The sequence below is a fragment of the Emydura macquarii genome, unplaced genomic scaffold (assembly GCF_026122565.2).
Source record: "Emydura macquarii macquarii isolate MOO-44397 ecotype Brisbane River unplaced genomic scaffold, CSIRO-AGI_Emac_v2 contig_2205, whole genome shotgun sequence".
Classification (NCBI taxonomy): Eukaryota; Metazoa; Chordata; order Testudines; family Chelidae; genus Emydura; species Emydura macquarii.
In genome coordinates this window covers 5,450,097-5,473,862 of record NW_027132342.1, presented here as the reverse complement: position 1 = coordinate 5,473,862, position 23,766 = coordinate 5,450,097, and the positions used below count along the sequence as shown (strand labels likewise).

The 23,766-nt window shown below is 38.9% G+C and overlaps 1 protein-coding gene across 12 annotated transcripts in view; it reads right to left on the bottom strand.

Annotated features, from left to right (window-relative positions):
- The window catches only part of SOX5 (SRY-box transcription factor 5), an 831,751-nt gene that overhangs the window by 100,714 nt on the left and 707,271 nt on the right, over positions 1 to 23,766 (bottom strand). For all 12 annotated transcript variants that reach the window (XM_067559200.1, XM_067559203.1, XM_067559201.1 and 9 more), the window contains one exon: positions 11,407 to 11,492. In XM_067559200.1, coding sequence (XP_067415301.1) covers positions 11,407 to 11,492 — 86 coding nt within the window. The remainder of the gene's footprint in view (positions 1 to 11,406; positions 11,493 to 23,766) is intronic.

Sequence of the window (23,766 nt, the reverse complement as noted above, 5' to 3'; positions counted from 1 at the left end):
TTCAATTTGCTGCAGACACTCATCTAGACAGGACATCATATAAGTGACGACTGTCACATTCCAATGGACAAACAGAATCTTCTGCTGGCTGCTAGAACTACTTATGATGTCAGCCACTTGAGCAATATTCATCTAAAATTAATGCTTTATAAATAATCAAGAAGTAATCTGCTTCAATCTGTCAGACTAACCCCAAAAAGAAAAAGTGTAACATTTTTACAAGAGAAAAGAAATTAAGGATGACCTGACCTCTTAAGTATGCTTGCCAGGCACTTACGACTCCTGTTTGCATGACCTATTTTCTCCTGCTCATCACATAGAGAAGTTCCAAACAAATGGAAGGTAAAATAAATTGCTTGGAAGATAAGGAGTGCCATCCAAACCATATCAGGCATTTTCGTGCCATCATACGGTATCTATATGTTTTAACTGAAGTGGTATCTATTTAAAGTTATAATACAACTCATTGCATGTGTCACTCTACAAAAGACTATGTCAGATAGGGTCTTGTTCTATGATGTGCCTTAAACAAATGCACTGTATATACTCATCTACAATTTTAAAAACAACGAGAGTTCTGTGGCACTTTAAAAACTAACAAATTTAATATTTGCAGACATAAGCTTTCGAGAGACTTCAGCTCTCTTCTTCAGATGCAGTAATACAGAAAATAGGTAACACAGAGGCATCTTATAGATATCCAGGTGCATTGAGAACAATGGGGGAGGTGGAGTCCGGTACTTAAGACCTAATGATGACCATTGAGTAGGAGGTGAGAATGGGTGAGCAAAGTAATTTACCTTCAGTAGTGAGATAGCCACTCCAAGTCTCTGTTTAAACCCAGTTTAAATGTGTCAAGTTTGCAGATCATTTCTAACTCAGCAGTTTCTCTTTGAAGTCTGTTTTTGGAGTTTTTTTGGAGAAGTACAGCAACTTTCAGGTCAGACAGAATGCCCTGGGGAATTGAAGTGTTCTCCCACTGGTTTACTTTGCTCACCCATTCTCACCTCCTACTCAATGGTCGTCATTAGGTCTTAAGTACCGGACTCCACCTCCCCCATTGTTCTCAATGCACCTGGATATCTATAAGATGCCTCTGTGTTACCTATTTTCTGTATTACTGCATCTGAAGAAGAGAGCTGAAGTCTCTCGAAAGCTTATGTCTGCAAATATTAAATTTGTTAGTCTTTAAAGTGCCACAGAACTCTCGTTGTTTTTGCTGTGTACAGACTAACACGGCTACCCCTCTGGAACTATTCTACGATTTTAAAGTGTGTGTGTGCATGTTTCTGTAGTGCACGTGTGTGTATATATATATATATATATATATGCATGTGTGTGTATTAATAAAAACACAAGCTGTTGCTGATTAATTACGTAAGGCCAATGTTTTAAAAAGTATTCACAATATTTGAGTTCCCATGTTGGGACACATAGGGCCAGGTTTTCAAAGGTGCTGGACACCTACAGCTCCCAATGACTTCCATTTGGCCTTAATTTTTCTACTCTTACAAACAGGCTTGTGTACTAGTTACACCAGATGGCAATCAAATCACCTATGGTCTGCATTATACTATTAAAGGATGTTTAATGTCAGTAGAAGATAAAGTTGCAGAAATGTTTAAGTTAACCTTTTTTTTAAGCTTGTGAGAGAGTCAAGGAGGACAAAAGAATCTGACCCAAAGCAGAGAAGGAGAAAAGGAGACAAAGGAAAAAGCAAAGGGAGATGTCACAAGAGACAGAGAGAGGAGAAGAAAAAGAAGATAAAGGATATGTGCATGTGTAAGACAAGAGAAAGAATTGGATCATGTGTACTGAGGTTTCTGTTAGCATGCAATGAGACCACATGATGAAGCTGAAGGCTGGCAAATAGGAAAATAGCATGAAAAAGACATTGCTTGTGCTATTTCCTTTGTCCAAATGTCAAACACCTTCTGGGAACCCCACGGGTCATAATAGTCATGTAACCATCTCTTAACATCTCTTTAGGTTCTTCCTAATGGGGATTTCTTGAAAACTGCTGGGCCTGACCCTAGACCATATGGGCTTAGAAAAGTCAGAAAAAATGCTGGCTGCAGTTTTTCAGGCCTATTTGCATATGTTCTTTAGTATGCAGAATGTCTCTGTATGTAATTGAATTGTTGTTTTTTTTCCTCTATTAATACATATGCAAATGAGTCACTACTGCAGCTGTGCTGTATTAATCATATGTGTGCTTCTGTCTGTCTGCCCTGCAGGCTCAGGGTCGGAGGGAGGGGGAAGAGGGAATTCAGGCTCTTTAACCTACAAGAAAACTCACTCATGCAGACAGAGGTCTGCTAGCAAACAGCAGGCCCAGGTTACAACTGAAATGAAGATAGGCTGGTCGTTTTTCACTCTGTATAGATACAAATGGAATCTGAAAGTTATGCAGAAAAGACTGTTAATCTAGATAAAATGAATATGCTGCCATAGCTAATGCTTTCCCCTGGAGAAAAGAAAATGCAAAACCTGACATTCCACAAAATATCTATACTATTGACTTACCATGTGTCTTTACTACCTGAGAGTATATCTGTTCACCAGACACATGTGCAGACACACATGGTGCTCTGGGAAATATGAAGGATTTACCTACGTACTGTCAAAATTATCAACCTCCTTCAGAGAATGGCAGGAATCTGATAAAATAATGCGGTGGAGTTGTTCATTCATGTATGCTTTGAAAAATATATTGGATTTACCTGTAAAATTGTGTAACTTGATGTCACAGGCAAGCATGGACTACTTAGACATCAACTACAAAGTAACTAAAATGTACTACAAAGTACATTTACCCACCATGAACAAGATTTATTTGAGTTGATATATTTTGTAGTTCATTCTTTCATGGTCTGTTCAGTCTCAGGCTCTCAGCAGGTATAGTAAGTGTAAGGACTAGTTACATTCTGATACTATAGTTTTTTTAGGAAATAATTTGGAGATATTTTTTCTTTCACAAACATATGGCTTGATAAAAACTGCAGCTGACAACCAATTAAATGTCCCATAGGGACATAGGACCTAAGTCCAGTGCTTGGTTATTGCAGGTAACCTTGTCAGATAATCCTATTAATTAATTTACTGAAACCTTCTTTATGTGTTTTAATGGATTTTTAAAAAATTGCTACTAATAATTTATTATTAAAAATAACTATCTATATGTAGCAAATTCTAGGGGCACTTCTGCCTCTCCTGGGTCCAGATCCTCATTTAATTAAAAAAAGTGTAGCTCCATTCATGTCAATGGAGCTACACTCATTTACTCCAGCTGAAGGACTAGGCCTTGATCTCTAGTAATCTTCTTTAAAATGGACATTTTATATAGAAGTGATGAGTATCTTGTGGCCAACACACTTCTAAAATCAGAAATAAATGAAGGGCAGGATTGGGAAGTATAGAATCTACACTAATATATCTTTAAAACTTATTTAATGGGACATCCAATAAAAATGTATACATATTAAGACATATTATCACTCTTATTATAATCATTATTTGTGATGGCTGTCAAAAACATGCATATTAATATAAATGAATATAGTGAACTAATGGATGGATGGATGGCTGCCATCTTTTGGTTATGCTAATGAGAAATGTTGCAGTAAATTTACTTGGCTTTTTTTCTCCCCCAGATGCATGTGCTCATGGTGGAAACCTAATTTTGCTTTTTATACTTAAATGGACCGCACCAGTTTTATAATATTGTAATTAAACTGAGCATTAATGATTCTTTCCCCCACAAATTAAGCTATAGTCCTATTAATGAGGCCAGGTAAAGCAGAAAATCAAACATTGAAGTAACTGTTGGCTCTCACTATTGAAAAATTAAGGCTTAGATGGTGCTTGAAGCTACATTTTGTCCACTGAATATGAAGAGTGACCTTGTAATGCTAAGAAATTGCTAATCTTCTTGTACGCAAAGCATTGAGGATATTAATATCCAAAGGAGACAACGGATATAGATCGTAGAGCAAAAAAATAATGGATAAAATACTGCCACCTCTTAGATATATTCTGCAGGAACAGTAACAGGCCACAAGGATTGTTTTCCTGCCAATTAGATTTATTCAAAGGCATTTGTAATCCTGTTAGATGTGCTCCTTAATACTGAGAGCTTGACTCTAGTTGTATTCAGATAAGTCATTACAATGGTTAGACAGTTTTTCATGGGCTTCTTGCATGACTTGTAGGTGCTGTTATCATACAGGAAGGTAATTGTTTAGGGTGGTCAAAAAAGGGGATATAACTGCAGGAAAAGAAAAGAAGCTAGGAAAAGAAAAAAAGCTTTGAAAATGATGAAAAATTCCCCAGCAGTGAGATGTATGAAACCGTGAAACAATTTCTCAAGGGTAATGGTGGGAAGTCCCATCATCTGAGATGTTTCAAACTAAACTGGACAAAAACTATACTTTAGAGAGACATTCCATATTGGCAAGTGGAGAGTGAGAGAGATGGACTAAATCTAATACATTTTCACCATTTCTCTCATTTCTGTGATGTTGCAAATGCCAAAATGAGGTGAGTTAAGAAGGACAGATGAAAACATGTTCTCTAACACAGCTGGGCAGTCCTTGTCATTTATTTGAATTTCATGTGCATCAAGTATTTATATAATACATTATTGGCAGTTGGAACAGTCTCTCTTTTGATTATATTCATTATGAAGACATACAGGGAAGACAGGTTTTTAATCTTTGTCTGTTCCTTGAAGTACAAGAAACATTCAGCTAAATGGTACCTGTATGAGTTTTAAATACCTTGGGCCATATTTTCAAAAGGAAAATCCAAACTGATCTGGACCCATTTAGGCACTTAAATAAAAGCCAGATTTTTCAAAAGCACTCAACACTCAATATGCTATTCTAAATACTCTTCTAAAATTCTGACCACTTTTTCTGGTGCCTAAATGAAAGCTGGGCTCTTCTGAAAATCTGGTCCAGACTAAAGATGCTGAGTTCTTTTGAAATTCAGGCCTCAGTATGCATCTTCCCATACCATTTGAAGAAGAGGGTTGTGTTAAGAATGGAAACTGGACCTGAGTACTAAAAGGGCAAAGTGGGGGAATAAAGATTTTGCAGAATCATTTTTTCAGACAAAGGGAGGGCCAAGCCCTACTCACTGTACTCCACACAAATAGTCCAATTGATTTCAGTGGGATTACTCAAGTAAGTAAAGTGAGCAGATTTCAATCTTTAAAGTTGAGAAAACTAGCCAAACTACTTTCACATCTGTGTATTTTTTTAACATAAGCGTTCTCTTTATCCATGTAATAACAGGTTTGGTTACAACAGTTGCACACCATCACCAAAAAAGCACAATGTCCTATTCCATGCTAGGATGATGAGGAAAAAAGTTTGAATGTTGGTGCCTGAAGCTTTTCAGTGTATTTTTCCCAAGAGCAGATGTTTGTGGGCAGTCTATGTTACATCATACTGTAAAGTTGTTTTGAACAGATGCAAAATGCTCAAACAGTGACAACACATGAGCAGCTTTCATTATGCATTCATCATCTTTCAATACAACCATGTGAACATACAGTGTTTATATTACAGCCAATTAATCACTGTCATTATTAGGTTAAAAAAACTAGGCTTGTTTAATCTTCAGAAAAGAAGACTATGGTCTTCAAATATGTTAAGGGCTGCTGTAGAAAGGATGGTGATCAATTGTTCTCCATGTCCACTAACAGCAGGACAAGAAGTAACGGGCTTAATCTGCAGCAAGGAAGATTTAGGTTAGATATTGGGAAAAACTTTCTAACTATAAGGATAGTTAAACTCTGGAGCAGGCTTCCAAGGGAGGTTGCTGAATCCCCATCAGCTGAGGTTTAATTACAGGTTAGACAAACACCTGACAGGGATGGTCTAGATTTATTTGGTCCTGCCTCAGCGCAGTGGACTGGACTTGAGGTCCCTTTCAGTCCTATGTTTCTTTGATTCTATGATTATTTGATTATCAGACAACCAAGCTGGGAAATCTGAACTATTCAAGTTCCCCTAATACAGAATCTCCTCACAGTCTTTAGACCTTGATATTAAGGCATGTGTTTTATCTTGCACTCGGGAGTCAGGTTTGTCAGAAGAGAAAGCAAGAGAACTCATCTCAGAAAGCTCAGGCTGTCTGGAAATATCTTTTCATACTCAACATATCCAGATGCTTAAAACTGGTATTAATCACTCCTATCGTAATTTTATAGTCACTTAGGATATGTCTACATTTTGAGCTGGAAGGTGTAATTTTCAGCTACAGGACACAGATGCACGCTAGCTTCCCTAAGTACTTTTGCCAGTGAGTAGAACAGAGGAGAAGAGGGGTGGCATTCCTAGAGGATGATGATGAGTGGTGGTTCTATTTCAAATGAGTAAGAACTAGACTTAAGGACATCTGAGGCTTTATATTATTCCCTTCAGCAATACTTGAGCTTGGCCCTGCCTTCAAAGTCGATTTAATAAAGCTGGTGGCTTCAAAGGTCTGCTATAGTGCATAGCTCATTTGAAGATGGCACTTTCACAGATGGATCAGTAACTTTGGGCTTTTTGTTCCCCTACTTTGGAGATGGGCATTCAAACCTGGAAACATAGGTATCATGTTACAGTCATGTTATGGGACTAAGGGTTTGCCTACACTTTGAGTTGGAGGTTTAATTTCCAGCTCTGGGAAACATACCCACTCTAGCTCTGATTGCTAAAAATAGTGTAGATATGGTGGCATGATTAGTGGGAGGGGATCTCCACACCAAGTACAATGCTGTCTGGGAGGCTAGGTACATACTTGGCGCAATTAGCCCTCCCATCACTCATATGCCACCATGGCAATATTCTATTTTTAGCTCACTAGCGTGATAAAAATATAAGTTTTGAACCCAAGTCCTCAATAGGGGAAACTTATCCACTCCCCTAGACATGCTTTAACAGAACCTATGCTTTCTGATGTAACTCTTCACACAGTTTGGGGCTGAATCCCTTTGATGCATTATATCAGTAACAGTGGGAAGCTGACAATTACCTTTTATAAAGTGAAGTCAGTGGGACTGAAAGATGCTGGATTGACAATCCTGAAGACTGGAGTCTCTTTGGCCCAGATCCTCTAGTTTATTTAGGTACCTAACTCCCATTGATTTCAAGGATGTGGGCCATACCTCCTAATGGCAATAGGTGCCTAAATACTTCTGCAGATCTGGGCCAAAGAGACTGTCAACCCATCATCTTTCGTGTCCCCTGTGAAATACCCATCAGAGAGCACATTTTCCTTTAAAGCATATCTAGGGTAGTGCGTGAATGAGAGTTAGGTGCCTAAATACCTTTACCCACAAATCCAGGTTCAAGCATAGATAGAGTTAATTCCAGCTTCTCCGACATGGGCCTATCAGTCTACTTCAAACCTGACCTGGAGTAACCACCTCTATGAATGTGACAGTAGTACTCTCTCCATGCTTCCAGAGCTCTAGACTTTCTGCTGAAAGTGCCACCAAGGGAACCAATTAATCCTGACTGTGCCAGGTATGGTATCACAGTATCTGTCTTGCTCCCTGCCTCCCCCCCCATCCCCCCCGCCCCGGAGCAGGGACTTGGGGAGAAGAGGGAAAAGGAGGGCTTCAAATTATTTACCCTCTTCGGCTGAGGTTAGCAAGGGGTTTTCAAAACAAAGGCTGATAAGAAACGCGTGTTTTTCCTGCGGGATAGTTAACACTTTAGCTGTAAGAACATAGTGGAGACAAGGCTCTTTAATTTTGCTGTGAGGTAAACAAGCCCAGATGAACCAGAAGTGGGAGGTAGAGTGCTGAACTCGTCTAGCTACCTCGTGATAAACACTGCTAGCACTTTGTCTCCAATTAGGATTTTACAGTGAGATAACCATCAAGTTTGTTATCTTGCCGTTAGAACCACTAACAACCACCCTTTCCGTTGGTGAATGAAAAGCCAAAGAGCGTGCCTGACAGTGACAAACTCTATTCCTGGTTCCTTGACTTGAGATTGCATCTCTTTCTTTGATTTCCGTAGACCACCACTTGACTGGTTTCAGCACACAAAGCCTGGAAGAGCAATTTATAGGAGAAAAATGGGGAGACTATAGAGGGAGGTGAAAGGGAGCATAAAGCATCATTCTGACCCCTTGGGGTTGGCAGGTGGACACCATGATTGCATATTATGCAGATTAATTTCTGAAGTGAGATGACCCACTCCGCCCAACGGGACCCCAGGCTGTATCTACTGCACACTCACACGGTTTGAAACTGGTCTGAGACCAGCAATTCATTTCACACAGGCTATTGAGGAGACAACCATTACTGACCTAAACTGGATCTGAACTGTTTCCTGAAGGACCACAATGCTTTTTAATCCCATTGTCTATACTCTGTGCCTCTGGTTCCCACCAAATAAGGTCAAGATAACTTTTTAAATATTTCCCACTCTTGTTAATGCTGGCTCAGCTCCACTGGCATTAGCAAGGTTGCGAGTACATTTTAAATACTGTATTATAAAAACAAACTAACTTCTCAAAACAGGTCTAATTTACACCACGCTTAAAATGGTAGCAGAAGACAGTAGTCTGTCCACACTGAGGCTCCCTATGTAGCTAGCTTGTGGAACTGAATTAGTGTTAGGAATAGGGAGATACTTCTCAAAAAAAGAGTTTTCCAGTGCACACACAGAGATCACAATTGGGATTTTCAGAGAAGTCTACGGGAATTAGGGATCCAGCTTCCTCCCACAGTCGGACTCCCAAACTCCTGTTCCACTACCAGCCCAAATAAGAGGTGAGCAAGCCAACCAGCAGGTGAGCCTGCTCAGTACTTTCCCTTTCTTTCATGTTCCTTGGCATGGGGACAAGAGATCTTTGGTGCTTTACAATTCTTCATCCCCTAAAATCATCAGAAAATTTTAGTTAAACCAATAGTAACTACAAGAAATCACATTTTCTATGATGAAATGATCATTGTTATAGTCTTCCTTCTAATCAGAATACTTTAACTCAGTGCTCACTGAGCTACTGTCCAATCCTAGTCCTGAAATGAAATACAGCCAGACTCTCCCAACTCCCTTTATCACTTTTTATTTCACAGCAACTCTGAGTGAATGCTAAATAAATTGCTGTAGATATATAGCCATCTGCTTCCTCAAATGCAAAATAATGCACATTGGAAAACATAATCTGAACTATACATATAACATGATGGCATATAAATTAGCTGTCCCCATTCAAGAAAGAGATCTTGGAATAATCGTGGATAGTTCTCTGAAAACATTTGCTCAGTGTGCAGTGGCAGTCAAAAAAGTGAATGGAATTTTAGGAATCATTAAGAAAGGGATAGTTAAGAAGATAGAAAATATTATAATGCCATTATATAAATCTATGGTACACCCACACCTTGAACATTGCATGTAGTTCTGGTTGCCCCATCTCTAAAAAGATATGTTAGAATTGGAAAAAATACAGAGAAGGGCAACAAACTGATTAAGGGTATGGAACAGCTTCTGTATGGGGAGAGATTAAAAAGACTTGACTTTGCAGCTTGGAAAAGATATGACTAAGGGGGAATAAGAAAGAGATCTATAAAATCATGAATAGTGTAGAGAAATTGAATAAAGAAGCATTATTTGCTCCTTCAAATAACAAAAGAATGAAATTCTTTCACGCAATGAAATTAATAGGCAGCAGGTTTAAAACAAACATAGAGAAGTACTTCTTTGTACAACACACAGTCAACCTGCGGAACTCATTGCCAGAGGATGCTGTGAAGGCCAAAACTATAAATGGGTTAAAAAAAGAAAGATAAGTTTGTGGAGGATAGGTCCATCAATGGCTATTAGCCAAAAGGTCAAGGATACAACCCCATGCTCCGAGTGTCCCTAAACTTCTGACTGCTAGGAGCTGAGACTGAATGACGGGATGGATCACTCAATAAAATGCCTTGTAAGAAAGCTATCAGAATTGTCCCTCATCCTCTCTTGTGCTATCCAAACTAATTGTATGAAGTCCAGTTTTGCCTTAGTACTAATCAAACCTAGTTTGAGACTTTGGTTTCACAGATGTAGTTTATAACGGTTTAGCATTTCCAAGCAGATATAAATGGTGTGCATCCCACATAGTTTGCCCAAGGTAGTAAATGGAGGGACAAAGCCTCATTGGTGATTCTGGTTTTACAAAAAAATGTCAGTCAAATTTTTTCAAAATTAGAGAGAGTCTGGATTTGGATCCCATTAATGTGAATCCTGATTTTGGCCCATTTTTAGCAACAAACCACCATGTGAGAATACAAACTTCAAATTGTGTATCTGGCTAACAAACTTCCTAATATTCAGTGGGTTTACATCTGGGGAGTTTGATTTGGAACGAACAATGAACATTTGGAAAACTCTGATTCAGATCCATGGTCAGATTTCAAACACCCTCAAATTTAGGATTACAGAAGAACCTCAGAGTTACAAACACCAGAGTTACGAACTGACCAGTCAACCACAGACCTCATTTGGAATGAGAAGTACATAAACAGGTAGCCTCAGAGGAAAAAAAAAAGCAGCAAATACAGTACAGTACTGTGTTAAACATAAACTACTAAAAACTAAAGGGAAAGAAGCATTTTTCTTCTGCATAGGAGTGTTTCAAAGCTGTATTAAGTTAATGTTCAGTTGTAAACTTTTGAAAGAATAACCATAACATTTTATTCAGAATTATGAACATTTCAAAGTTACCAACAACCTCCATTCCCAGGGTGTTCGTAACTCTGAGGTTCTACTGTATTTGTACTATGGGGTTTTGGATCAGTCACAACTCTGAACAGATCTGGGTCCCAGGCTAACTCTTTAGCATGGCTCAAACAAGATTCTGTAATGTGTTTGTAACATAGTATCATAATTGCATAGTGTGTTAAATAGTATAATTATTAATTACCTGTGTTATAGCAGCACCTAAAATATTTTGGGTGCCTTAAGACTATGTAGAAGGGCATAGTCACTGCCCTGAAGAACTTACAGTCTAAAAAGACATAATCACATTAAGCAGTTTAAAAGTGCTTGTCAGGACAGGGCTTTTCTGTCTGATAATGTGTTTCTTTTTGCTGCTTTACATGTATCCAAATCTTTATGACTTGTGTCAGGATGTTGCAACAAAACAGGAAAACACATGGTTTTGCCCATTAAGAGTGAAAGTTCAGAACTAAAAATCAAAATTAATATTGGTGTAAAACAAATCTTCCCCACAGGTTAAAAAAAAAATCCCAGAACAAAACCAAGATGGTTTACATTTATTTTAAGCTTCGATGTAAATTTTAATTGAAAAGGGTGGGCCAAAAACACAGTTAGTTTTATTGTGTTCTAATGGAAGAGAAAACTGTTTTCCATAATTACTTAGCCTTTGCCTCTTCTGCATTGTTTCCAGACTTACCTGCAGTTGGAGTGGGCCTAAGCCTGGTGTTGCTGCGGCAGCAGCTGCCATGGTAGTTGGGATCAGCTGAACAGGGTAAGGGTCACCTAAGTAAGAGAATAATAGAGGCGTCAGCACCTTTTATCTACTCTCCACCTGCAAATTAAACTCCTGCATTCACTCTTTCCAAAAGCCTTCTTTTGTGTGTCTTGCGGAGGCCTAATGAAAAGCTCTATTGTGAAGCCTTTTACTAACACTCTTTTCACAATTCTGGCTGAGAGAGGAATGTGAATAAAAGGCACAAGCAATTAAGGCGGAAACCTCATCCTTTTTCATGATGTATTTAGGGAAATGGGGGGGGGAAAGTGCACACTGATCAGAGGGCTGCACTTCAAAAAATAAAAAAAAAAAATTAAAAAAAGAGAGAGAGAGAAAAAAGAAAAGAAGAAGAGTACAACCTTGATAAGTTCACGTTATTGGGAGGGACAAATTTATAGGCTTGTCCAGAATATGAAGTTAACCAAACTGAGATCATTGTTTGTAAACTGTACAGAACACAGATCAAACTTCAGGATCTATGCGAACAAAAGTGGCACTCTCTTGAATTTTATATTTTCTTTTTGGTGGAAGCAATCCTGCTTTACAGATTCAGATCCCAAAAGGCATAAGAGTGTGAAGTCAAAGAAACTCCACACAAGTGTCAGGAGCCCTGTCAGAGATCCCTTTGCAGGACTGGTGTCTTAATTTAGCTTCTTACCAAAAACAGAGACAGCTTAGGCTCAAGATCCTACTGTGCTAGATACTGCATAGGAGCAAAATAAAACTTAAAAACAAAAGTCACAAACACTTTTAATGGAAAACGTTCCTTATTTAAAGAACAAAAAAAGGCCAAAAAACAAACAAAAACAAGGAGAGACATGTTTTACTATAAAAAAAAATCACTTTTGGTTTGCCTTTAAATGTCTTACTCAAATGAATTCTATCCTTGTCCAACTATTAATGAAAGCAATGGGAAAGCTGGTGCTACAAGCTTAATAGAAATGTTACATGCGTTATATTCCTTGCCCAAATGACAAAATGTTTAAAAGCTTTCCACTCAATTAATAAGGATCATGAGATCATTAGTGCATGGCCCAATGATCTGCTAACAGATATGATTAGCACAGCTTAGAATGAACCATTTGAAATAAAACCATGGCAGACATAACATTTTATTAGGTAGGCACTCTACAAGGTTGCAGTACATTTGATTAAGTGGACACAATAAAAGTTTCCCTTTAGGAATATACTTTCTTGAGCAAATTGATAAAGGAGCAATTTAAAAGGCCATGCAGAATGCTACATGTCATGATTATTAATTATTATTCCTATTAAATGATATATTTGTGATGACATCAAGTGAAAGCCCCAGGAAACACAAAACAGGGGAGAAAAGCATTCATCACATTTTAAAAATATTGTAAATAGGTTGTGTTGAAAAAATTGGTGCATATGCTTTCAGGAAAGCCACTAAAGTTTATTTTAATGTGCTTTACCCATACTCTACTTTTCATTCAAGGACCACAGTGGTTCATAAACACTTAAGTCCCACAACTCCCCTGTGAGTTGCATTAGTATTATTAAACTCTTCTACAGTTTGGTAAACTGAAACAGAAAAAATAAAGCCCTGATTCAGCAACACATTTACGCACATATTTATCTTCAATGGGACTTATGTGTATGCTTAAAGTTAAGACTGTACTTCAGTGCTTTCCTGATCTGGGGCCTAAGTTATTCTCCTTAGGACACACAGTCAAGCAGTGTAAGAACCAACAACACAACCCAATAATCCTGATTCCTAGACTTCTGTGCCAGCCATTAGCCCACTTCTTTTTACATACAATGGGTTTTTCAACTTGGTTTTGATTTTTAATCACACTATGCTACTGTTCTACATTTTCCAATAGCCCCTTGATTTTATTTAGGATTATATTTCCTGTTTAATATCACTGATTGAATGAAGTGATCCTTTGACTATAAGTTTTCTAGAACATCACCAGTGATGGAAGCAGCTAGTCTTAGAAACAGCTAAGGAAAAAACCCAAAAACATAACAGACTCAACATTCATAGCTTGTGCTACTCCCAACGCCACAAGAACCTCAAAGGAAAATCCCAATTTCATTTTGAATGACTTCTTTCTAGAAACAAGCAGACTGTGCAAGTGCCAGTGACACAAGACCCCAACATTATTTTTTCCTTCAATTCCAAAGAGAGAAGCAATGAATACTGATGTGCATTAAAGGGTAATTTTTAAAGCACCAAGTTGTGTGGGGTCAGGATCTGATGTGCTCCATGTTTTCCATGGTCATTATTATTATTATTATTTTGATTGTTGATACATTTGCAGTGCCCCAATAATATTTTTAAGAACAATATATAAACACAACAAAGCTGAAAAGCTGGCTCCATATCCCGTCCCCCCAGTGGATGGAGGAGCTGACTCTGCCCCTGTGGCCCCAGCTCCAGAGGAGCTGTTATCTGCCACGGCCCGACTCAGCCTGGGGAAGGAGGAGTTCTCTCTTCCCGCCCTGTCCCCGGAGGATTTCTGTGCCCTCGCTGATTATGGGGGGGGGGACGGGGGTGGAGAGGGAGCATGCCCCTGCTTGCCCGCCACCCCCCCTGCACACACCCCTGCTAAAACATTTCCCACCATTGTAAGTCCTGTGACTAGTTTATACTAATACTCTCACTGTGGTAGCTGAACCAGTATCGCAATGATGGCAAAGTTTAGGTCAGGTACAATGATGAGTAGAGACACTATCAGACCTCACTGTGCTAAGTACTGTGTACACACATAGCAAGCGACTGTCTGTCCCTTAACTGACAAAACAAATAGAGAGAGGGAGGGGAAAATAAGAGAGGGGAAGTGATTTGCCCAGTGAATGTCTCACAGCAGGCCAGTGGCAGAAATGAAACTAGACCCCAGATCTCCTAACTCCTGTTCCAGTACCTATCCGTTGGACCACATTGCCTCTCTAGACCATGAGGCCTCTCTGAGCTGTCCTTAATATTTCTCTCAAATCGGCATTTAAATTTGTCTGAGCAGCTGCATTTAATGCTTAATAAATGTTTGGGAAATGGATTTCCTAACCATTTTATTAATGCTTCAGTACATGTCTTATTTTAGATCTAAACAATTGCTAAACCTTTTCCCAAGTGCTGGGAACCTTTTAGGAATGCGCAACAAGATATTCAGCTATTAGAAACAGCTATTTCCCGACCATTCATAAGCCTGTACTACTCAAACAGTCCACTCTCAAACAATAACATTATACTGCAGCAATCTACAAAATGCAATCACGACATTCTGCTGTATTACAGTCGGGAGGGAATTAGTAGCTACTAGTCTCCCTTTATTCTTCAGGCAACAGCCAAAAATACAATTTTGGGAGGCTCCTTTAAGTTCCACACTACAATTCTTGGACTTTTGCTACAAAAGAAATATTAAAGGCAGGGGTTTGCTGTTTTCAATTTTCGTATAAACCAGAGGGAAGGATCTGGAATGGAGTAAGGGGCGGCATTTGCATCTTAGATAAATAATATAACTCAGGAATGAAAAGGAGGACAGGAAAAAGTGTGAGAGAGCGTGTATATAGTGGTGATAGGGCATGAGAGAGGTGAATGAGATGTGGAGCTCTGGGTGGGATGAAGGCGTGTTTTGGAGATTGTGGAGGGCCCAGGATGGAACAGAAGAATTAGGGGCTGAGAGCACAGAAGGGACTTCTAGGACCATCCATCAGAGGGTGAGTTGAGGGTTTGTAGAAAAGGGGGTTAGGAGGGAGAAGAGATATATGGGGAGAATACAGGACCATAGAGTAACCTGGAAGAGGAAGCAATCAGAGGAGCATGCAGGGGGAGGATAGACCTAGTTTGGGGGAGAATGAGGGTGTGGGGGGACTTAGGTGGTTTGTGTGGAGTAGCAGAGAGTGTGTGTGTGTGGGTGGGGGGGGAACAGTGAGGTTGCCTCTGGTTGATGCATAGACACTGTAACAGATCGTCTAATTTGCAAACAGCTGTAAAAGCAGCCTTAGGAAATTAATCAGTGGCCAAAGTCCTGGGACTGGTTGTAGTGTTATAGAGTATAACTTTTTTTCAAAATACAAAGAAGATGGCATAGGTGAGAACTGTGAGAACATGAAGCCCTATGAGGCAGACATGGGGAAAGAGCAACTGAAGAAACTGGGATCTTCCGATGTGAATCCAATGCTTTCTCTAAAAACATGTAGGGTAAAATTTTCAAAAGCACCTAAGTGACCTAGGAGCCTAAGTCCCCATTGACTTTCAATGAGACATAATCCTCTGCGTGCCTAGGTCACTTCTGAAAATAAGACAAACATCCAAGTCACACAGCCAATTTTGAAAATTTTACCTGCATAGACTAGGCCTGAATGCTTTCCTTTCCACCTCAATTTCAAACTTTTCATCCTTTGTTTCAAGGGTGTGCAGCTCCTCTCCCTTCCTGCCTATCAACACCTTAGCACCAGTCTCCTGCTTCTTTGCTGGGGGAACCTGGTCTCTGGTCAGTTTCTATTCCCTTCACTCCTGCTTTGTTCCCTTGTCCCACAAGCAGCTCTCTCTCTTCGCCTCTTCTCCTGGAATCTTTTCTCTGGTCATGTTTGCTCTACAATGGTGATACTCAGACTTAGGTTCACAAGCAGCAAGTGGCTCTTTAATGAGTCTCCTGTGGCTCTTTGCAGCACATGATATTAAAACACTGTGTGATTTAATTATTAACCAAATCCAAGTTATTAAGCAATCAGAATGTTTTACTATGTTTTATACATATATATATATATATTAAATATCTCCCCTGTCATAGTGTTTAAATATGAATGTACAGTACTATAGTAAATGAAACAATGAATTCATACTACTTCGGCTCTTTTGGGTAATGCTGATCTCTAATTTGGCTCCTGAACCACTGAGGTCTGAGCATCACTGCCCTACAACTTCCCCCACCTCAAAACCCACCTTCAGCCACAGTCCCTCAAACAACAATCTTCTAAGGCCTTGTCTACATGAGAGAGTTGCCCACTGGCTTAACTTGTCAGTTTTTAAACTGATTTTAGTTAAACCAGTACTAACAAACCCTTGCATTATACATTCTGTTTTCTGTTTAAGAGTGGCTTATTTCAGTTTAGCTTTAATTGCTTCCTATTCAATTAAAGCAAAACTGAAATAAGCCTGGTTAAAACTGAAATAACCTTTTGTTCCACAGCCTTTTGCACAGGCATAACTAAATTGGTTTAAAATTATACCTTAAATTAAACTGGTGTGACTTTCTCATGTAGACAAGCATTAAAGTTTTCAAAAGCACCAAAGAAATTTAAGAACCTAAGTTACATTTTTCAAAAGTAATTTAGGCATTTAGGAACCAAAGTCCTGTTGACTTTCAAATGACACTTAGGTCCCTAATTGCTTAAGTCACTTTTGAAAATGAGACTTATGGTCCTAAATCACTTAAATGCTTTTGAATATTGTATCCAAGGTCTAATAAATCCTTTCAAAAATAATATAACAAAGGTCATAATTTACAAGAAAATCCCTTAGGAACTAACATGCTGTTTATTGTACAAAAATGTGATTAAATGAAACATTGTTCCTTTTTAAACCTGTGGAACAAAAAAATGCATGATTTTTCCACCATTTCTGATCAAAATAGCTCAATTTTCAAAAAATATTTCTATTTACTTAAATATCTTTCTGATGAGTACTCAACAGAGGTGGGTATAGGCAGGTATACCACAGCAGTGCTTCTCACCACTCATTCATACTTGTCCATATCCATATTTTTCTTTGATGGTTCTGATGTGGAAGTAGGGTTGTTGGAAATAAAGTGGGAGGTATGGAAAGAGATGGGCACTTGTGCACTATTCATAGCTTATGTCCCATGAGACGGGGTGGGGCTCAAGCCCGATCAGGGAAGGGTGGGGGGAGAGAAAGGGAGTAAAGCAGGTGCCATTGATGGATCACAAGACAGCACACAGTCCATATCCTGATTTTCTTTCAGCATATCTATGGACAGTTCAATTTCCACACATTTTTTTTTTTTTAAATGGATGCCCATGGCTAGGCTTTCAAATCCTTTTTAGGTGCCTAAATTAGTGGCTTGATTTTTCAAAAGTGCTGAGCACCCAGGAATTTCCAATAATTTTAATGGAAGCAGCTACGTGCTCAGAAATTTGAAAACAAAGCCATTTATGGTATGTCTACACCAGCAAAAAAACCCCACAAAACCCAAAACCCTGAAGCAGTGAGTTTCAGAGCCTGGGTCTACAGACACAGGCTCACAAGGCTTGTGCTATGGTGCTAAAAATAGCAGTGTAGATGTTCCTGCTCAGGCTGGACTTGGACCCTGAGACTCAACTCCATCCCCAGATTTTAAAGCCCGAGATCCAGCCTGAGAGGCAACGTCTCACACTGCTATTTTTTGTGCCCTAGCACGAGCCTGAATTTGTAGACCTGGGCTCTGAGACTTGCTGTCACAGGGTGTGGGTTGGGTGATTTTTTGTTTTGTTTTGGGGTTTTTTGCAGCGTAGATGTACCCTTATTTAGGTTCAGATACAGATTTAAGGTCTGTCTACACAACACAAGGCAGCAAGTCTCTGAGTCCAGGTCAACAGACTCAGGCTAACGGGGCTCACGCTCGTGCTCTAAAAACAGCTGTGCAGACAGCGCTTTGAAATTGTGGTTCGGGTGGGAGCTCTGGCTCTGAAGCTTAGGGAGTGGGGTGGGCATCACAGCCCAAGCTCCAACCTGAGCAATGACTTCGAAGTACTGTCTAGACAGTTATTTTTAGAGCACTAGTGCAGCCCCGCTAGCCTGAGACTGTCAAACTGAGCTGGTATGCTCACTACTGTGGGCTGTGTAGATACACTCTCAGGGACCTAATTGTAGGCACCCGTTTTGGCCTAGGAGTTGAATTGAAACCATCAACCTATTATTGCAAAAGTCACTATTTTCTTTGTCTATTTCAGATTTTTTAAAGCTACCGTGTGAGCCGCTCTCTCCCCCCCAGAGATTTGGCAATTTTCCTTTTAACTGAAAAATCACTGTTTTTTATTGTTCACATACAGGATACTTTTAATTCAGTGTCCAACACTACAGTAGAGGCACATTCTCACTCTTTACCAGAAAGCATCTAATTCTTGCTGTGCCAGTCCATGCTTTTTACATTTTTTTCTTCATATTTTGGGTGAGGGGAAGATGAGGGTTTAAGTCATATGATCATTCTTTTCCAAGGCACGAACAGTAGCTCTAAAAGATGATTAACATCCTTACAAAGAAACTACAGTATGTGGTCCTGACAACACATGGTTCCTATTTTTGTCATTTTGATAAAAGCGTACCATGTCAATTTTCTTTTCTTGTGGTTTGGTGGTTGTCATTGACCTGTGTGTCATCTGATACAGCTGACACAGTTAAATCAGAAATTAGCATGCAGTCTCTTTGGAAGCCAGACACATGGACCCCGCTTACAAAAGAGATTATAATACAGCCCACATGATACCTCATTAAACAATGAAACATGTGACTAACTAAAAAATAGAAAGACATCAGCAAATATGCCCAAGGAAGTTTATGGTATTTAACTCCTAAACATTAATTTTATTGTACTGTATGAGGAGCCAATTAACTGAGAGTTTAATTTTTACTGGATGTAGGGAATAGCGTTCAGAAAATGGAGAAATAGTAAATTCAGCATATTTTAATTTTATTAGGTTTGGCTTGTCCACTTTCTCACACATTTATGCCTATTTTAAGGGATAATTAGATATTTCATCAATAACTTGTCTGCTTATTTTATTTAGAAAATTTCCAGCCGCAGTGAGCTGATATGTAACAAACATACAATATACCTATTGTATATTCACATTTTTCCCCCAATTGGATATGGTTGAAGCTGTGATTAAAGTGCTTTCCAAAAAAACCAACTGGATGACATCTGACTGGGAACACAATATGATTTGTTACAACAAATTTTCCAGAGGGAGAAGGAGGAAAGGGCAAAGAAAAAGAAAAACAGTTTTTGCTTCCAAAATTTGGCATGTAGCCATAAAAACAACCTAGGTACCAGCATGTAAAACACCACCTAGGAACTCTCCTAAGAACTAGTGAATAACCTGGAAAACATTTGGCAGCAAATCCCCTTTTCAAAACTTTTTGAAGAGTAGTACGGGTAGCTACCATTTCTGTAAACAACACAAAACAAGACTGAAAAAAACATATCACTCAAATGGTCACATGCACTTCAGCTGAAACACAAAATGTCGTGTTGTTGACCCACCAAGCAAGCAGCATCTCTCGCCTTGGATTGCTTCAATCATAAGAAAAAACAACTCCAATGAAAAATGCCACCGTTGTCAACATTTTTATTTTCTTTTGTAAAAGTGTCACCAAACATTTAAAGAAGAAAAAAAAAAGACAAAAGAAGCAATGGGGGAAAAGTCTCCTAAATAACAATTTGTATTTATTCAGTGCCTTTTATTCTGAAGGATCTCATCACTCTTTACAAAGTATGGGCTACACTGTGCCTGTAGTGCAAAACTGCACTGCCTCAAAGGGAGCACTAGGAGGCAATCTGTCTGAGAGATTTTTGCTCCTCAAGTTTATTCTGGGGCAATGTAATTTACTGTTAATATCTGCTTATTCTTTGCTGCCCTTTTAACAAGTGGCTTCCCTATACCCCTCTACTCTCACAAGCACAAGGGTTGTGTTTCTGTGTGGGCCTTACATGGGCCAAACTAAAGTGGAATGGAGGAATTCCTTATTCCCTTCCCCACGTTATCAGTTACTTAAGGTGTAGTTACAAGTTCTCTCTCTATAGGTATCCATGCATGGACAAGGAAGAACCATCCTGTTCACCCTGGAAAATAAGCCACCTTTGAAGTGAAATGTAGCAGCTTTTAAACAGCACACAGCAACATTTCACATCTTAATACTTAGAACTCACATAATGTTTTATATTTTCATAGCTCTTTGCAAACGTTAATTAAATAATCCTCGATATAAATATCCAATGGCTACTAGCATTTAAACTACCCATGACATCTAACTTTGCTCAGTACAGGTCTACACAACATGGGGCAAATCCTGTCCCTAGTGAAGTCAACAGCAAAAGCTCCTTGATTTCAACAGGGTCAGTATTTCACCCACAGAGGCTGAAAAGTTGGAAACACGAGTGCTTCACCCTCACTGGAGCGCACACACTTGCTATCACCAGTGCAGCTGAAGTAGTAGTAGCAACAGTGGAAAATATTAGGGTCAAAGAGCACAGTGTAGGGAAAGTCAGAAAGGTGAAATGACTTGCTTAAAATCACACAGCACATCAGTGGCAGAGATCAGGAATTCTGCCTATCTTGGAGATGCAGCAGTCTGGCTCTGATCCCAGTGCTCAGCCCACAAGGGCAACATACCTGACTGAAACTGTATGTAGGATGTAGCCTGGTAAAATCTAATTAGAGAAGTTTGGTGATGATGTCGGAATTAACACATCACAATTTTGAAGGACTAAAACTAGTCACAACCTTAGTTTTTTTTCTCATCCGAAATGTACATGGTATTTCATTATCCATCAAAAGCAGATGTCATACACAAACATTTTAGGATTTCAATTCTGAATAATAAACTCTGAACATTTAGCAAAATACATGTCCAATGAATAGCCATTACTTGCCCTGCTATTTGTGGAGAAATTTATGAACAGTGTATTCCCATCACGGGACACTGACAGCTTCTTCTTCTTCTTCTTTTTTTTTTTTTTAATTTAAACTAAGGAACAACTGCTTTGATTATACATAATAGCATTAACATGTCAAGCAATCACATTACATCTAGGTAGGGAGACCAAACAGCAACCAGAATCATGGATCAAGAGCTCTGCTTCATTTTAATAGAAATCCAATACTAATAGAAGCTCCTAATCCAAGCTCAAGAGCTTTATACTTCTTTCTGCCAACTTTACCACTACACAATATGCTGTAGAGAGAGGAGAGGAAGTGTCAACTTGTTTAAATGGTCCATTATGAAATGTAAACCATCTGTTTAAAAAAACATAACAAAACAAGCCATTCCCGATTAGTAAGAAAAGGAAAAGAGCTACCGGTATTGCAGTGAACTAAAAGTCAGGAGACATAGGCTCTGTCATTTGCTCTGCCATCTCACTTTAGGCAAATCACTTATTTTTCCTGCCTCAGTTTACCCATATGTAAAATAGGAATGATCATACTTATCTATCTTTGCAAAGCACTTTGAGAACCATGGATAAAAAATGATCCAAGTACTAGTTATTAAATGAATTATTATCATATTGTTATTAATATATCAGCACACCAGAACATAGTACTAATCAGAGAGTGAATCTACAGTGGATAAGCTCCTCTCACAACAGCATGTCAGAGCAGATCTTTAGTGACTGTCAAGATGGGAAGAGAACGTAGAAAATAGTATTTTTCTCACAAAAAATGACTTTTTCTCCAGAAAGTGCCCTTTTGGTCCTGTGGGATATACATTTTTGAAGTGTTGGCTGAGGGATTTGACCACATAATTCTCACCAAAGCTAATGGGAGACAAGATAAATCTCAAGGAAATCAGGCACTACTGCTGGCCAAGAAAACCATAAAGGGAAACCAACTACAGAGTGTTAAACTAACCTGACTAGTCTTGCCGTTGGAGTTGAATGAAACATAAACAGTAGTACTGAATAAGATATTCAGAATACTTCCTGTTTCAGTAATCTAAGGTGTTACTTGTAGCACAAAGGATCTCTTAGCAATATGTGGAATTTTGGAACTAGTTAAAAAGTGACTAGTGATTTAGGGTGCCTTGATTTGGATGCCCCAACATGAGAGACTTTATGGAGGCCTGACCTTCAGAGAACAGGCAGAGCACCTTCTGAAAACTGGGCACTTCTCAGGTTTCTCAAAATTGGCAAGCATTAATCAAGGCACCCAAAATCACAAATCCCTTTTTGTAAATGTAGCCCAGGGTTTTTATCTTGATAAAACTCACCCTCAAAATCTACAAATTCCTCATCTGCAGGTAAACCCTATATGAAACTTGGTATCATGTGGTTCTTACCTCTTTGTCAATAGAACTAAGAGTCTCATGCAGTTTTTTTTTCCTAAATGTAAGTTACAAAAGCTAGTAAATGATATAATTGTCACTTAGGAAGTATATAAATCAGTCCTGTAAAATTGTCATGAACATATTTTGGCCCAGGCTTAAAGAGCAAAATTTTCAAAAGAACCTAAATGACTTGGGAACTTAAGTCCCATTTTCAAAAGTTACTTAGGCACCTGGGGCTAGATTTTCAAAGGTATTTTTAGGTCCCTAAAGATGCAGGTAAGATCTTAGTGGGATTTTCAAAAGTGCCTATGCAGGTTAGACGCTTAACATGGAAATCAGTGGAAGAAAGGCACATAACCTGCTCAGGCCCTTTTGAAAATCCCATTTGGCACCCATCTGCATGTTTAGGTGCCAAAAATAACTCTGAAAATCTGATCAATGGGACCCTAAGTCTATGTGAAAGTCAATGGGACTTTGGCTACAAAGTGCCAAGATCACTTTTGACAGTTCCTTAGTCATTTAAGCGCTTTTGAGAATTTTACCCAAAATGTTGTCTGCCATGTCTTTACCATGATGACAGACAGAAATGGGGGAGAGAAACGTTGTAACTGTTTTAACTGCCTGTCAAAAAAAATGACTTGATGGGAGCATATTATAATTTTCAAGGATGCTATATTTTTCATTGGTACAAGTTTTCCAGGGACAGCTAGGCCAATATATGTTTTTGTTTACATTAAATTGTGACTGAAAAGAAAAACAAATCCTTTGGACTCCTGATCACTTCCCCTCAACTTCTCATTCAAACTCAGTCAAACATGCCAGGGAATCAGCAAACACAGAGCTGTCTTTTTCCACTGGCTTCTGCTCAATCTTAGACCTTGGCATGCTGTTAATTTCAAGCCTTATTGCCAGGAGCAGCAGCAACTTTGTTCAATTTTTTTAATTTCCAAGGTTACAAAAATATGTGATGTCATATGAACTTCATGGATGTGAAGTACTATGTGACTATCATACTGTTAATTTACTAACAGTTAAAAAAAAAAAAAACAACCCTCTCCAAGTCAGACTGCATTAACACAGAACTAATTTAATCTGCCAAATATGTCTAATGGGGTGTTTTTTTGACCTTTTCCAGGCCTACAGTTATGGCAGCATTCATATTCAATGTTGCTTTCAGTTACACATTCTGTAATGTGAATCACTGCTTCTCCCGTCTGAGAACGAATGGGTGCGAAATCACTGGAAGAAGTGAATGAGCCCATGCTTTGGCACTG